Below are 15,555 nucleotides of genomic sequence, written 5' to 3' on the forward strand. Positions count from 1 at the left end.
TGGGCAGCTGACAGGGTAAACCGACTATCCTGCTCTTTCTCCCCAACACAATGCCAGGTCTAGGGTCACTACCCAGCAGTCTAGGCCTCTCTTTGGAAATGGGATTTCTTGGTTGGGACTTTGAAATTTTCCATGACACTTTCATTTCTCTGTGGAAAATTGACAATACGAGAGGTTCCATATAGAGACTCGGGGGCTTTCTGTCACGTTTGGACTCTGCTATCATCTGATGTTCACTGAATGGGCCTCCTTGGCAGGTTATGTTCAACAACTGTACATAATCTAGGATGAAGAACAGAATAGATGATGAAATTTTCACTAAATATACCGAGTCATCTTTAAGTTACTGTCCTGAATAAAATCATTTCACAAGTTCCTAAGGATGACATTAGAGGCAATCACTGAACATCTTGGAGAGCTGAATACCACATCTCCTCGGTTCAAGAAAGAGCCATGATATGGTCAGAGAAATGGCCCCATGAAAAGACTATAAGGACTTACCTGCAGATTTTCTCCCCTAAAGGAGATAGTCACATAGAGCTTAGCTATTAAGCCCTTTGGGTTAACAGAGAAAGAACAAGAAGTAGAGATTGTTAGGTTTCCATGAAAGAAGTTCAAAGATCCTAGTTGTGTTTGCTCCTGCCCTCCATCTTCATTCCTCCCGAAGGGAAGAAATGTTGAACTGATCTGTCAGAGGCAAGTACCCTCTTTGGGCTGTTTTTCAGTGCACAGAACTTGGGGGTATTAAATAAGACCCTTTAAGGTATCATTTTCCACATCTCAGGTGACTGTAGCTTTTAATATCATGGCAGTGGAAAATTCCAAGATTTTATTTGAGGTTTAAGAGCTCTGGATTGAAGTTTGAAGCCAAAGCACCAGCCAGTAAAGTGTTACTTTGCTTACCTTTGCCTCCTTTGTAGACCTTACAGAAATGGCTGATACACCAAGGACAGATTTGGATATCTCTGGGTCCCTTGACCTAACATCATCATAAACTCATCGCTTAATAGTACCCCAGTTTCACGTCAACTTCCAACAGAGTATAAGTCCTAATTGTGGAAACAGTCAAAGGAATCCAATCAGAAGGGTAGCAGTAAGAAACATGAAATCTGGACAATGAATGAAGACTTGAAAGAGTCCAGCAGACAGTGGATTGTCATTCTAGAAGATCTATTCCTATATGCAGAACCCCAATGAGAATGAGGATGTGAAAGATGCTGACTGGCACTCAGGGTTACCAAGGTTTGCCAGTAGTACACCAAACAGAGCCTGACAGGAAATGCAAAAGATCTTGGCAGGGGGAGAGAGCAACTCTAATGGTCCACCTTTGTTTTGATAATTAACACCACTGTCCTGCATTCACAGCTTTGCTTATCTGCTATGTGTTTCACACTAGATTCTGATCCATTTTCCATGTTCCCTTATAACCTGAACTTGACCCTGATTAATTGCACACTAACAGTTTCATGTGACAGACCCAGGTTCTTTCCTGAGACGACAACCCCTGGGGCAGAGGCAGTAATGTAAAACATTCCATTGGTTCCCCTATGTTTGCCAGCCTCTTGCACATACATAGGACCATGTGACTAGTTTTGGACAATGGATATAAATGGATGTGACGTGTCACTTCCGGGCTGAGGCAATAAAGAGCCTACAGGAGATTTTCCAGTCTCTTTTTTCTCCTACAGCGGCAGCTGAGTAGCCATGTGTTCCAGATGGTACAGCTACAAAACAGGGAAGCCTCGGGCAGCCTGGAGCCTCGAGTGACTGTGTAGGGCAGGTCCCTTCCCACTCTCACGGCCCTCTGACCTGCGCGGGCAGGACCTGTGTTGGAAGGAAAGAAACTCTTGGTGTGCAAAACCTCTGATCACTTTGACTGTCTGTTATCCGAGCATACTTGTACTCCTATAGAAGACCCCCTACTCTTCTGCAAGCATAGTGCTTATTTCATACTCTTAACTCACTTGTTAGTAGATCTACATGTTAGACCCAGACTCCTCTGAACTGGCTCTATGGGACAGAAGAGCAGGCCCAAGTCAGCAAGCCAAGCTTTAACTTTCAACCAAATACATAGTTGTGAGCAATACAATTCAGTAAACACAACTATTTTCTACTGCACAAAAAACAGGAAATAATTAAATTTCTTATAGACGTTTCTTTATTATATTTTCCCACTTGAATATTTAGAGAATAATTTAAATGTAATGCATACTGACAGCAAGCACAGTATCAAATATTAGTTTTTTTTAATATTTTTCTGTTCTCACCCTTTATTCCTTTAGGAAAAAATATTTAGATGACCTCAAAGAAACAATTATTATGCTAATCACAGTATGCAGTAACACTTACAAGCCCATACTCAATAGAAAAGAAAGCAACAAAGAAGTGAAAAAGTCTTTCTCCTCAAATCATTTTAATTCATTTTTCCACAGCCATATAAATTTAAAGTATGAAACAACAATAATACAGCTATAGAATCTAGGTTCTCTTTCAAAGCAGCGGCATATAAAACATAGAAAAGCTAAAACCTCAGCACAAGCTTCAAAAGAACAAGGACTGAGAGGATTTTGATGAAGACATGAAATGCACAAAATACAGTACACAAAAATACTAGAATGCATAAAATATAAAGCTACACATTTCAGGTAGAAAGCATTGTAAAATATATAAAATATGCAAGAAATCAAAACCAAAGAGATTTTTCTTAGAGTACCATGAATACACTGGAACTGGCAATTAGCATTTGAAGATGGGAACAAGAAAATAGCAGTTTCCCATTTAAAACTTTATTTCTAGGCTTTAGGATTTCACCTTCTTGACATCCTTCTTTCCAGAGCTCTCAGTAGCTGACTCTGCTTTTCTTTTCTGTGACTAAAATGGAAACAGATTTAATGTTCTGCTCCAATATGCACATTTTTAAATGGCCCAACAATGTTAAATCTAGGATGTAAATGCATTAAAAAAAAATTTTAACATGAATATTCACTTAAATGTTATACTCACAGTTAATGTTCTATATAGCCCAACAAACTATATAACCCAATGTAAAATAACCTTCAAAGATGTTTCTTTTTAAGAAAAGACATAAAATACCCATCAAAAATAGTCATCAAGTTTCTACTTACACATGGTACTATAAATGTACGCTTATCTTAAAGAGCTACTTAATACTTAAAGTTTTCTGGGCAAACTTATTTATGAGTGTCTTATTTTGTAAAATCTTATGATAGATGTTAAAATGCCATATTTCATATATTCTATGATGCACATTTCTCTCCCACTTTAGCATCTCTGAAGTCGGGATGAATCCTATAATTGATGACAAACCATAGTCACTTGGCAGCAGTTTATCTTAGTGGTACATAAAATAATGCCGTGTCTTACAATGGAAGGCATCTTAGACTTGATGAAATATGGTAGTTTACTTAACCACACTCAAATAATATATCTATTAAAGAGTATTTGAAATTGTAACTATATAAGGTAACCTGACTGAATTAAAATCACGTCATCTTATTATTCAACAGTTAACTAATTACCAAGTAAACCAAGTAAAGCTTTGCTATCTCCTCAAAGTTCTTCTTTGCACTCATAGTTCCACAAAGATCAGAAAACTTATTTGGTCAAATCAGAACTCCCAGTTTCAATCTCAGCCCCATCCCAACCCACCTCGGCCCTCTCCTACTCCTCATGACAACTCTAGTCTCAATTCAAAGGATTTTACTTGCATTTTACTTCTGCTTAAAAGTCACGAGGAATTTCTTTAAATACTGAACCCTGTTACTAGGGAGTTCCTAACCATACATTCTACAAATAGGAAACATGGTTGTAGTGTAATTCTTTCTCTGTCAAAAACAAATCGGCACTTCATAAAACCAATTTTTATAATAGATATCACTATGGCATTAAACATAATATAGGCATTTTAATTATGTAAAAAAATGGGATCTACCTAAAAGTTAGGAAAATGCTGAAAATTTTACCATTGGAGTTTTAGTTGCCCGTTTCTTCTTTTCTGCTCTCTCTCTTTCCTCAATTTCCATATTTTCTTTCTCAATCAATGAAATCAGAGTATTACAGCGTCTCTGGAATTCCTAAACCAAATAATAAAAGACTTTTAATTTCTGCAATCCAGGCACAATGTTTAAAAACTGGTAATTCTTTAATTGTATCAATTCTGTGATACAGAATTTTTTAAGTCGGTATTCTTCAGAACAATATTCATATGGGGTATTCCATCAAAAATATGGGGAGTAGATAAATGTCATTCAGTAGGTGAATGGATAAACAAATTGTGGCACATCCATACCATGATATACTACTTAGCAATAAAAAGGACAGACCTACTGGTAAACACAACAACCTGGAGGAACCTCAGTGGAATGATGCTGAGTGAAAAGAGCCAACCTCAATACGTTATATACCACATTGTTCCATTTATACAGCATTCTTGAAACTACCGAAGTTTAGAAATGGAGAACATATCAGTGGTTGCCAGGGGCTATGGATGGGGGGAGAGTGGGTGTGACTATAAAGAGCTAGCACAAGGGAGTCTTGTGGCAGTGCTAGTTACACGTATCTATACGTGATAAAATTGCACTGAACTACACACACATGCATACATGAATGCATCCGTAAGCCATGAAATCTGCATGAGCACTGTGGATTGTACTAATGTCCATTTCCTGGTTGTGACATTGCACTGGATTTATGGAAGATGCTACCATCTGGGAAAACTTGGTGAAGGGTGCATGGGCCCTCCCTGTACATTTCTTTACAATTTCCATGAATCTATAATTATTTTGAAATAAAAAGTTAACAAAAGCACGTAAACAAAAAAATAAGGGGATGTCCTACTGTGAAAGTATGTTTGGAAGTACTCAGTTTACAAAAGTCAAACAGATTTCTTTACTACAGGGCTTCTCAGAGCCTTTAAGTTCCTCATGAGCACTAGGGTGGGAGATTTAGGAAGCAAGCAATTCCCAAAGCTACTCAACCAACAGAGCTCCTTTCTCAAAGGACCTCTTGTGAGATCAGAGTTCTGAGGAGCATGTCTCAGGAAATACTGCTGCATTTGTTAATTAACAGCAAACAATAGCTGAAAAGATTCCACATTAACCTTGCCACTACCTATATTTCACTGCCAGCAAGTCAATGTATCCAAACTATAAACAGTTTTTATGAACATATAGTGAGCATTAAACATAAGATTCATTAGTATGGATGCTCATGTATATTAACCCTGTATACCTTGCTGTATTTTAAAGGTAAACAACAGTTTAATATCAAAGGCTAGAGAGCATCTTAAAATATGGTTTCTTTTCTGTGTAAGCAAAAATATCTGATAAAATATAAAATACCTAAACATTCAAATAAAAACGTAGGCTTATTGGTAGTACCCAACCAAAAAAACAGTCAAAGTACAGGAATAGAAAACTCATAAAAAATTAAAATATCCAACTACTAAAAATTTTTTTCACTCAAACTAATGATCAAAGAAATGCAAAGTAAACGAAAGATAACTTTATCAAATGAGCAATGACATGTGCATGCATTTGGGGTGGTGCATGTGTGGGTGTGTATCCAGTGTTGGTAGTGAGATGGTAAAATGGGAACTCTCATTCACTGATGATGTGAGCCAATGTTACTACCTGTTAAAAAATTGTGTCCTCCCCAAATCTGTAGGTTGAAGCCTTAACACCCCCACAACGTGACTGTGTTTTAAGAGAGGGCCTTTAAGGAGGTGATGAAGGTTAAATGAAGTCATAAGGGTGGGTGCCTAATCCAACAGGCCTGGAATTCTTATAAGAAGAGTAGGAGACATCCAGAGATGTCTCACTCTACACTTGACAGAAAGGGTCATGTGAGGACACAGCAAGAAGACACCATCTACAAGCCAGGGAGGAAGGCCTCATCAGAAACCAACCCTGAGGGTGCCCTGATCTTGGACTTCCAGTCTCTAAAACTGTGAGAAATTTCTGTTTAAGCCATCCCATCTGCAGTATTTTGTTACAGCAGCCCAAGCAGACTAATACACTATCTTTCTAGAGAGTAGTTTCAGAATATCAATGAAGCATCTTAAACATCCCATAACCTTTGATCTTACAATTCCACTCCTAGATGCTTCATGTAGGGAAATAAGAGATTTACAAAACAGTATTTAGAGCAGTGTTGTTTTTAGCAAAGAAATACTGGGAACTAAAGTTTTGGTAATTTGGAAATGGAATACACAGACACATCTTACTATACACATACATACACAGAAAGAGCTGAGAGGGGACTCATTATATAGAGAGTTACTAGTGGTCAACAGCAGCTATTTCTGAAAGTAGGACCAATGATAATTTTTATTTTCTTCTTTATACCAGCATGTATTTTCCAGATTTTCTGCAATGAACATTTAGGTATTGGGCCATTTGTAACATTTTTAAGAAATGGCAAATGTTTTTTAAATTGTTTTACCTTTCTAAATAAAAGCCAGAAAATGGCATACAGAAAGGTTACCAACTATCCAAGCACTTTCTACTCTGTAAAATTCAAGCCCAAAAAAGGAGGCAGAAAACCAAAGACAGTCTAGCCAGAAAAAAAGTCTTCAATAACAAATTATTGTTTAACTATTAAAAATAACATAACAAAACACTGGTACATTCATGTTTCTTATGCATCCTCAATTACACAAGGTTAAATAATTTAGGAAAAATAACACTGGAATTTTCCTTACTTACCAAAACAATAGTAGTATCTTTAACATGCAGACCAAACACACTTCAGAGCTTCATTCAAGAACACACATACAAATTAAACAGCATGTTATTCAATTTATCTATTATAGAAAGGGCTAAGTTGGCCCTGATGAGATTTGATTGTTGGTTTCTAGGGAGAATAGATAGAGTCTTTATGTGAAGCTGATTCTTGAGTCATTAAGCTATACCCTCTGGCTATTATTATTCTCAATAAGTAATAGTTGCCTGTGACTGTAGATATCTTTAGATACATATTCATGGTTCATATGGGTGGTTCAGGAAAAAAACTAATACTTTTGAGACAATCTCATGCAGGGAAGTGGAATATCTGAAAATGATTATAAATAGACTGTATAATAAGTCCTTACCTTCATTCCTTTTAACCTGTCACTAACTATTTCAGACAGAAAAATAATCTAACTCTCTAGAGAAAGGCACCAAGGAATGGGTGAGCATAGATGTCACCTTCCTAGCAGAGGTAATGCCACTTTCTCCAGAGACACCAATCCCAACTTTCATTCACACACTTAAAGACTGCCTAACTAAACAGATGGTATCATACACAGATACCCAGAAATTACAAGGAGGAAGGCCAGATTACCAATAAAACAGTGACTCACTTTTTGAATAACTAAGTGACTAAAACGACTATAAGAAATTTCATGATGTCAAAAGCATTTTTATCTCACGTGGTTTTCTCCTTTCACATACGTATTCCCCTAGATTCTTGTACCTTTTTATCGTCCTATTTTCCTCGGGTTACAGGGAGTGGTTCATGCAGTCTTAAACTGTTCTGTAGCCTAATTATCTCTTTCTCTCGTGATTTCCCCATACTCGATTTAGAAAGGAAATTGGAGGGAGAAAAGTAGCACACAAGAGGAAGAGAGGTGATGCAAAAACAATGAAGATAACACAAAGAGCAGGAAAATGACACATGGAAAACTGCTCTGCAGCATTAACAGCTGTGGCCAAAGGGGGAAGAAAGGACTTTGTGTTCACACATGTGTAGGAAATGCTAGATTTGAAAAAGGTTAAACAAACTTCTTCATGGCAGGACTTCTCAGAGCTTTCAGCACTTGAAGGTAAATTGGAAGTGTCAAGGGCAGGAGTCAGTATCAGCATTTCCCAAATCTATTCAAACACAAAGCCTTGTTCTGCATATTGTTTATTTACAAATCCTGGAACAATGTTTGGTAGAAACCAACTTGGGAAATGACGTGCAGGCTCAGAGTGAATGGATAAGACTAAGTTTCAAAGTACAAAGAACCTAGAAGCGAAAAACGAAGAACTAAGCAAGTTTACTTAATTCAGTTGACAAAAGGATCTCACTGACGATTCTTAAGCAGAAGGTGTCACGTAATCAGAGATGTATTTTGTACTCTGAAATCTTCCCCTGATACAGATTCTCAATAGTGGGAGCTCATAAAATTACAGATGCTCAGGATTGGAAGGGACCTTTAAAAATCACTGAAGTTGATGCTGAATCCCTTCTACTAGGTCCTTGCTAATTAGTTGTCCAGCCTGTCTGAATTTTTCCAATGACGGGGTACTCACTACCTCCCAAGGCTGTCTACTCCACCTGTGGACAAGTTAAAAATGCTCCCTTATGCAAAAAAGCTACAATGTGCTACATTATAGTTTCCAAAAACCTGTTCTAGGTCTAACTTTTGTTTTTGTAGTCAGACTGAACAAGCTGATTTCCTCTTCTGTGTGACAACCTTCCAGATATTACAAGGCAGCTCTCATGCTCCCATCACAATCACCACAGTCACCACCAGACCTCCCAAACCTCCCTCTTTTAGGCTCCCCTTCACTCACCCTTCATTTAACACTTTTCTTGAATAACTGTGTAACACTTATATCTACCTCTGGTTATATTATTTCTTTCCTTCCACCTTTCTTACACATTCTTTTAAACCAGAGGTCAGCACATCCTTTCAGTGAAGAGACAGTAAACAGTAAATACTGCTGGCGTGCCAGACCACACAGTCTCTCATAGCTACTCGGCATAGGCAATGCATAAATGGATGGCCTGGGTGGGCTCCAATAAACCCTACCTACAGATACAAAAATCTGAATGTTGTACAAATGTCACATGTCACAAAAATAGTCTTTTGACTTTCTTCCAACCATCTGAAAATGTAAAAATCATTCTTGGCTTGCAGGCCATACAAAAACAGGTGAAGGGCTGCAGTTTGCAAACCCCGTTTTAAACCACAGACTTTAGATCGACTTTAAACAAACCATGCTGCCTTGGTTTTCCGTATCTTTTTAATGGTTTATGATTCTATTCAATGCAAAGTCACCCAAGTTTCAACTTTTGAATACTAGGACATGTATCTCTACCTTTATTTAATAAATGATGGGCTGTCTGCAGTAAGTGGTGCTGCCCTGTGCCGTGCCGTGAATATCAATCATGCCGGGCACCAAGCCCAAACATCCTTTGCCCCAATACTCAGCTTCAAAGCATCAATTCAAAACGCACAAAAAGCATCAGCAGACCTGAAGTGACTTACTGAAAGAGATTAAAGAGACTCCACATTACATTTCCTATGTACTAGAATCCTAAACACTAAGCCTGCCTAAGTCTGAATGACATAAGGTCTGTGCCCATTATGGTTGAAAGTCAAAAGCAGGTAAATGAACAAGGGCAAAAAAATAAATAAATAAATCGCACTCCATATTTGTGCCTCTAAATTTGTAGGCAGTACTACAAAGTCAGAATTTTCTTCTATAGTTCTTAGTAAAATAAAATGGGTGGTTTTTCTCTTTTGCTCTTTTGTAAACTCCCTATATTTTACCTCCAGAATTGATTCCTTCAACTATATATTCTGTGGTATATTTCCTAGGTTCTTTGTCACTTTGGAACCTGTATCATACTAACAAAAAGCGATGGCATTCTATACTAGAATTTCAGGGCCCAAGTACACTGGCAGTTAGATGGGAGTTAGTATTCTAATAAATATATCCTATATTTCTTAAACAAGTATCAAATGTTATAATGCTTTTACCTAACTGCTGCTGCTTAAACATCATTATTTGTAAAATGTTACATCACATCCTCACAAGATAACACATAAGCATAAATACATAAAATGAAATCCTGTTAGTGAATTTATCATATTTCAGGTTGTTAGAAGTGTTCAGTCTTAAATCAAACACTACAGATGCTAATAAAACACATGATATGTACAACTGGCTACTCAAACTTAGTAAAAACAAAAGCTGCAGGGATTATAGCTAAGTAAAGTCTATCATTAGAAAAAGGTACATAAAAAGAGAAGAAAAGTAATGAAAAGAAAAAAGAACTCACATAGAAAACAAGCTTATGGTTACCAAAGGGGAAGGAAACGAGTGGAAGGAATAAATTAGGAGTTTAGGATTGACATACATGCACTACTATATATAAAATAGATAAACAAGAAGGACCTACAGTATAGCACGGGGAACTATAGTCAATATCTTATAATAACATACAATGGAAAAAATCTGAAAAAGAATGTGTGTGTGTGTGTGTGTGTGTGTGTGGATATGGATAACTGAATCACTTTACTGTATACCTGAAACTAACACAACACTGTAAATCAACTATACTTCAATTTAAAAAAAGAAAAGAAAAAAAGAACTCAACCCTGTTGCTACATTTCTTCACATTCTATCCAAATCTGATCCAACTTTAGGGGTCTATGAGAAAGAAGCAAACTAAAGTACAAAAGTTCCATGATATTATGCTGATCCGTTTAGATCTAACCATTTGAACTTGAAGGTTAAGAGAGCAGTAGTAAAAAAAAATGACTCTGGGGCAGATGGTGATATATTAGCTAAGGGAAGAAAAAAAAAAGAGGAGGAACATAGAAAAGACAGAGACAGAAATTTGGGAATGATCAGCCTATATGGTAATTGAGGTAGACATGACCCTACTTCCACAGAACAGTATTTCTAAAATGTCAGTCTGAACATGTCACTGCCCTGGTAAAATCTTTCAGTGACTCTCCGTTTCCCTTAGAATAATGACCGAAGTTCAATACAGGGGACAAGGCCTTTCGTAATTTGCCAGCTATTTCCCCATCGTCCAGTACTTCCCTACTCATGCTCGACCACACCAACTTGCTTGCAGCTTCTGCACATGCTGTGCTTGTCTCTACCTTTGCATATGCTGTTTCTACAGTCTCAGGGCCAATTCATTCCTAATCTTTCAATACTCAGTTCCAAGAAGGACCTCTTCCGTGAAGCCATTCCTCTGACATAACCCTTAAGGCAAAGTTAAGCATTACTTCTCTCTTTTTTTTTTGGTTATTTTATTTATTTTTATTTTTAAGTTATTTTTAATTGAAGTATAGTTGATTTACGATGTCGTGTTAATTTCTGGTGTACAGCATAGTGATTTAGGTATACATATATGTATATTCCTTTTCATATTCTTTTTCATTACAGGTCATTACAAGGTATTTAATATAGTTTCCTGTGCTGTACAGTAGGACCTTGTTGTTTTTCTATTTTATAAGCACCATCTCTTCTATATATATACCTCCATATAGGACCTTTTTCAAAATTAAGGCTGAAAAGGGACATTTTAGTTTCTCAAGCACTTGAGGAAATAAACATAAATATATTTTAATATTTTAATAATTCTATAGTCAAGAAAACCCATAATTTTACAGTTTATTATTTTATGAATAATGTATTAATGCATATTCTCACATTTCATTAAGAATGTACTGCTGTAAAATATCATTAGCTGTTATCGCATAATTAATGACTAATATACAAAATAAAAAATCATGAATGGACTTCTTTATAAAATTTCCTAGGCTATGTTGCATAAGCAATAAAGTGTTATTGTGACTACAGAATAGGCTGGAAATTTTTGACTTTGACTTTCAGTTTTCTAAAATGTCTATAAAGAAAATCCTTCTCTTACTGGACAGATAATTTATAAACTATCCTGTGCTGAACTAAAAACTTGGTTAACATTTACTATTACTGACAAAAAGGGAAGCAAGCTAATAAAGAGCTATAGTGATATTTTCTTAAAAAGTATTTTTTCCTCCTACCATTCTGAGGAATGTCATTTTCTTAATTTTAAATAAGGAGCACTTTCATTAATAATAAAGTTGTAATCTGAAAACAAACAGCAATAATATGAAATTTTTATTACACTGTATACAGTAGTGTGTGATTCTCTCTCTCAGATACTACCCACAAAATTCATTTAAACTACTACAAAAGGCAGGTTAATTATAATAACTAATTACAAATACTTTGATTCAACTGTCAGGGACAAGGCCACAGGCTATGCACACATAGCTTCTTGAGCTACAGGAGAAGGAAAAAAAGGCTCCGTAGAGGCTAAAAAGCAAGAATATTTTTTGACTAAAATTAAAAGTCAAAGCAACTCTGCAAAGGAAGCAGTAAATGATTATATCAAAAATGTTTTTTATCTCAGAGAATTAAATTCTGCTTTTTCTCCTTTAAGTACTTAAAAGAACCTAAGCAGGTCCAAGGAATTACTTGGATATTTTCCAAATGTCCTTTCCAGTAAACTTCTCAGAGTCTTCTCAAATCTCCCAGTCATGTTAGTCTGTCACTAAATGAACAGAGAGAGGACCCTGACATTCACTCCCTAAAAGGAATGACAAGAGAATTAATGAGCTAATGTTGGTAAAAGGATTGGTAAGCATTATATGAAAGGTACTATATAAATACAAAGTATTATCTTTTCCTCTTCCAGTCATTTGGCAAAGGTCCTTTTAATTCTGATAGTTTCTGAATGTCCTAAGACTAAGACCCCATCACACTTTTTCTTAGAAGGAAAATGGTAGGGTGATTCATGTGCTCTGAGCTTAAAAATCTAAGCTGATCATACCCTTCCTACTTGTTTATGTAGTTCAATAGAGACTGATTACTTACTTAAAGACCACACAAGTTCTCAGAGAAAGAAATCACAATCATTTTAGCACAGAGAAACGAACTAGAACTCATTTTCTCTTTTGTATAGCCAGCATTTTTAAATGAAGAAGAGCCTCAAAGAAATCGTCAACCTTTAGCTGAAGGCTTTCAAAATGAGGCACATTCAGAAGCGGAGGTTCATGCCTATAAGCACTTTAAGACTGTTAGCTAAGTCAGAAGCAATGAATTCAGTACTTTTGAGTTCTCGGAATAAAATATAACTACCAAGGTTTCTATTTTTTTTCTAAGTATTTCACACTACTTATTGGTGTCTCTGGGAAAGAGTCATCTTTAAACAAGATTATGTTTTTAAAGATAGCTTCTTTAGTAAGCTAAGTTTAAAGTTTAATCATAAATAAAATTTTAATTTGAACACAATGACACACACACATAATGAATCAAATTACATCTTCTATATTTCTAAGATAAGGTTTCTCAATGAAACAAATTATTTCAGTTTTGGAAATCACAATGCTTCCTTCAAGGGGGAATTTTCACTTCCTAGGTTGTGAATGTGATTCACTACACAGGACCAATTATTTAAAATGAGTGGGGCAAAGAGATCATCTAGGAATAATAATAATAATCCAGTTCTTTAATTCCCTAATGATTTATATTATCATGAAATATTTCAAAAAGATGGTCTAAATATATGCATGCATATTTTAAAATATATTACATATAATCTAAATCCAGAAATATAAGCAAAAATTATCTATTAACTAGGAGGGAAATAAAAACAATATGGTTGAAAAGTTAACAAATAAAACTCTGGATTAAAATATTTAATATGAAATAAACTATTAATATGTTTTTAAAGATTCTTTAGAAATCATAAATTCCACCTTCCAGAACATAATAAAGGACAGAAATGTCTTCATTTTTAAGAGACAAAAGTTTCATTTTGCAATCAAGTATGTAGTTAGTATCTGTTCTTTGGAAACATGTATTAGAGATTTAAACCTCTTGGTGAAGAAAGAGGTAAATGTTTTGTAGGAAGAAGATGGAGGAAAAAAGGATTCTTTACACAGGAGTTCAGAGACATCTAGTGGTTGTTAAAAATATACTGGGTTTTCTCCTGGAGAATGAAATAAGGTTATAGAGTTCTACAGTCATGTTCCTATTACAAATAACATAAGCTTTTTTTGCACTTTCGGTTTCAGCCTACTGTCTCAGTTTAATGATTCCAGAAACTGAAAACAGCATTAAACTCTCAACCTTTTAAAAATTAGTAAAATATCACTGAAAGAATACTCAAAATTCAGCAAATGTTCTATCACATAAAAGGGCATGTATGATCTAAAAAGATTCATCAACAAATGCAGGTGGGCATTTGTCTTTTACAAGCTGTTGGTGCTGCTCTAAATTAGATCATTATACACATAAAACCCCAAAAGGCTAAGAAGTTTAAATGCATGGCTTTTGAAAAGAGTTCCCTGCTAAACATGGTGATAGATGCACTGTACTAGAAGGCACCTTAAAAGGCCAACTAGCTCACTGCAAAGTCTTCAGACCATCAAAATGGAATCTCATTTTCAAAGCTAATAGAAAAGCTATTCTACATTGTTCTTCAACAATCTATTTCAATGAACCAAAGAACCCTGTCAAACAACTCTGCCCTACATCCAACTTCAGCCCTTTATGCTACAGATTAAGTCTTAGCTTTTTCACTCTTTCCTCAAGTCTTCCTCCTGTATCTTACTAACAAATACACCTCTTCATATTCTTTTGTACAAATATAGCACTTTACATTTATCCCTATTAACTGTCATCTTGCAAGGGAGATTCAACTGACCCATCATTCCAATTTCTCCAGTTCCTTTTGGATTTTTGATCCAAAGTATTTGCTACCTCTCCCAGCATTATGGATTCCATAAACTTGATAGACACATTGTAAAACCATCAAAAACTCTAAAGTTGTATTAAAATTTTAAGAAATATCTGATCTCGCAAACGTTCACCAAAATTAGCATCCCAGTACAGCAACTCAGAGTTTTTCTTTTTATTCAACTTGAACTGAAAATATAAAATGGGTCAAACAAAATATTAATAGCCATTCCTTCACATCTCGAACTTTTGGCCAAGAAAACTTTTATGATAGACAGAAACTACTTAAGAAAAATATCCATTGTTTGCATTGTTAGTTTCTGGCTATTTTTAATGTTTAGGCTGTATAAATCTATTTCTATCTTAATTACCTCAGCTGACAAAAGACTGACGATGCCAACATTAAAAACGTGTTGCATTTATTCCAGTATCATCAAGAACACTGCTAAGCAGCACTAGGATTTAACAGGAATACAATTCATGTTAGAAAGTAACAGGGTAAATTGCATGAAGCAAAAATAAAATCCCTTCTACTTAATTATTCTCTGTCTCATAACATTCTTATAAAAATTCAACTTTAGCAACAATTCCTTCTCATTAAAAATAAATCCTTCAGTTATTCACACAGTCTCAAGTACCACCTGCTTAATTACAAAGGGGAAAATGTGCCTTTCAAGTGGAGAGCTCTGGCGGTCCCCATTTTAACTAAGTGATCAAACTTAGTATCACCAGGAGTGTGACAACCTAACATAATGTGCCTCCTGATGTGATGCAGTAAGAAGTATACATCACTTATTTCGCATTCTTGCCAAAAATGCTTAACCTAAATCTAATAAAGTGCAAACAATGAGATAAATGTGGAACATTCTACAAAACGAGCCTGGGCACCTTAAAAAGGTCACTGTTGTGAGAAACAAAAAGTTGTAGACTGAAAGAGACTAAAGAGACTGAACCAAATGCAGTATGTGAAACTTAACTAGATCAGCAATTTTTAAAAAACAGCTATGAGAGACACTTTGGGAACAAGTGGAAAATT

The 15,555-nt window shown here is 35.6% G+C and overlaps 1 protein-coding gene across 10 annotated transcripts in view; it reads right to left on the minus strand.

The window, feature by feature from the left end:
- Positions 1-2,135: 2,135 nt before the first annotated feature.
- Positions 2,136-15,555, minus strand: part of SMARCA1 (SNF2 related chromatin remodeling ATPase 1) — a 65,541-nt gene continuing 52,121 nt past the window's right edge. For 3 of the 10 annotated variants that reach the window (XM_015238910.3, XM_006203992.4, XM_006203991.4), the window contains 2 exons: positions 3,984-4,094; positions 2,136-2,871 (listed from right to left, as the gene is read on the minus strand). In XM_015238910.3, coding sequence (XP_015094396.1) covers positions 2,800-2,871; positions 3,984-4,094 — 183 coding nt within the window. In that variant the 3' untranslated portion in view covers positions 2,136-2,799. The other 7 variants (XM_072955770.1, XM_006203994.4, XM_072955769.1 and 4 more) reach the window with 4 other exon arrangements.

This window comes from Vicugna pacos, chromosome X (assembly GCF_048564905.1).
Source record: "Vicugna pacos chromosome X, VicPac4, whole genome shotgun sequence".
In the NCBI taxonomy this organism is placed as follows: Eukaryota; Metazoa; Chordata; class Mammalia; order Artiodactyla; family Camelidae; genus Vicugna; species Vicugna pacos.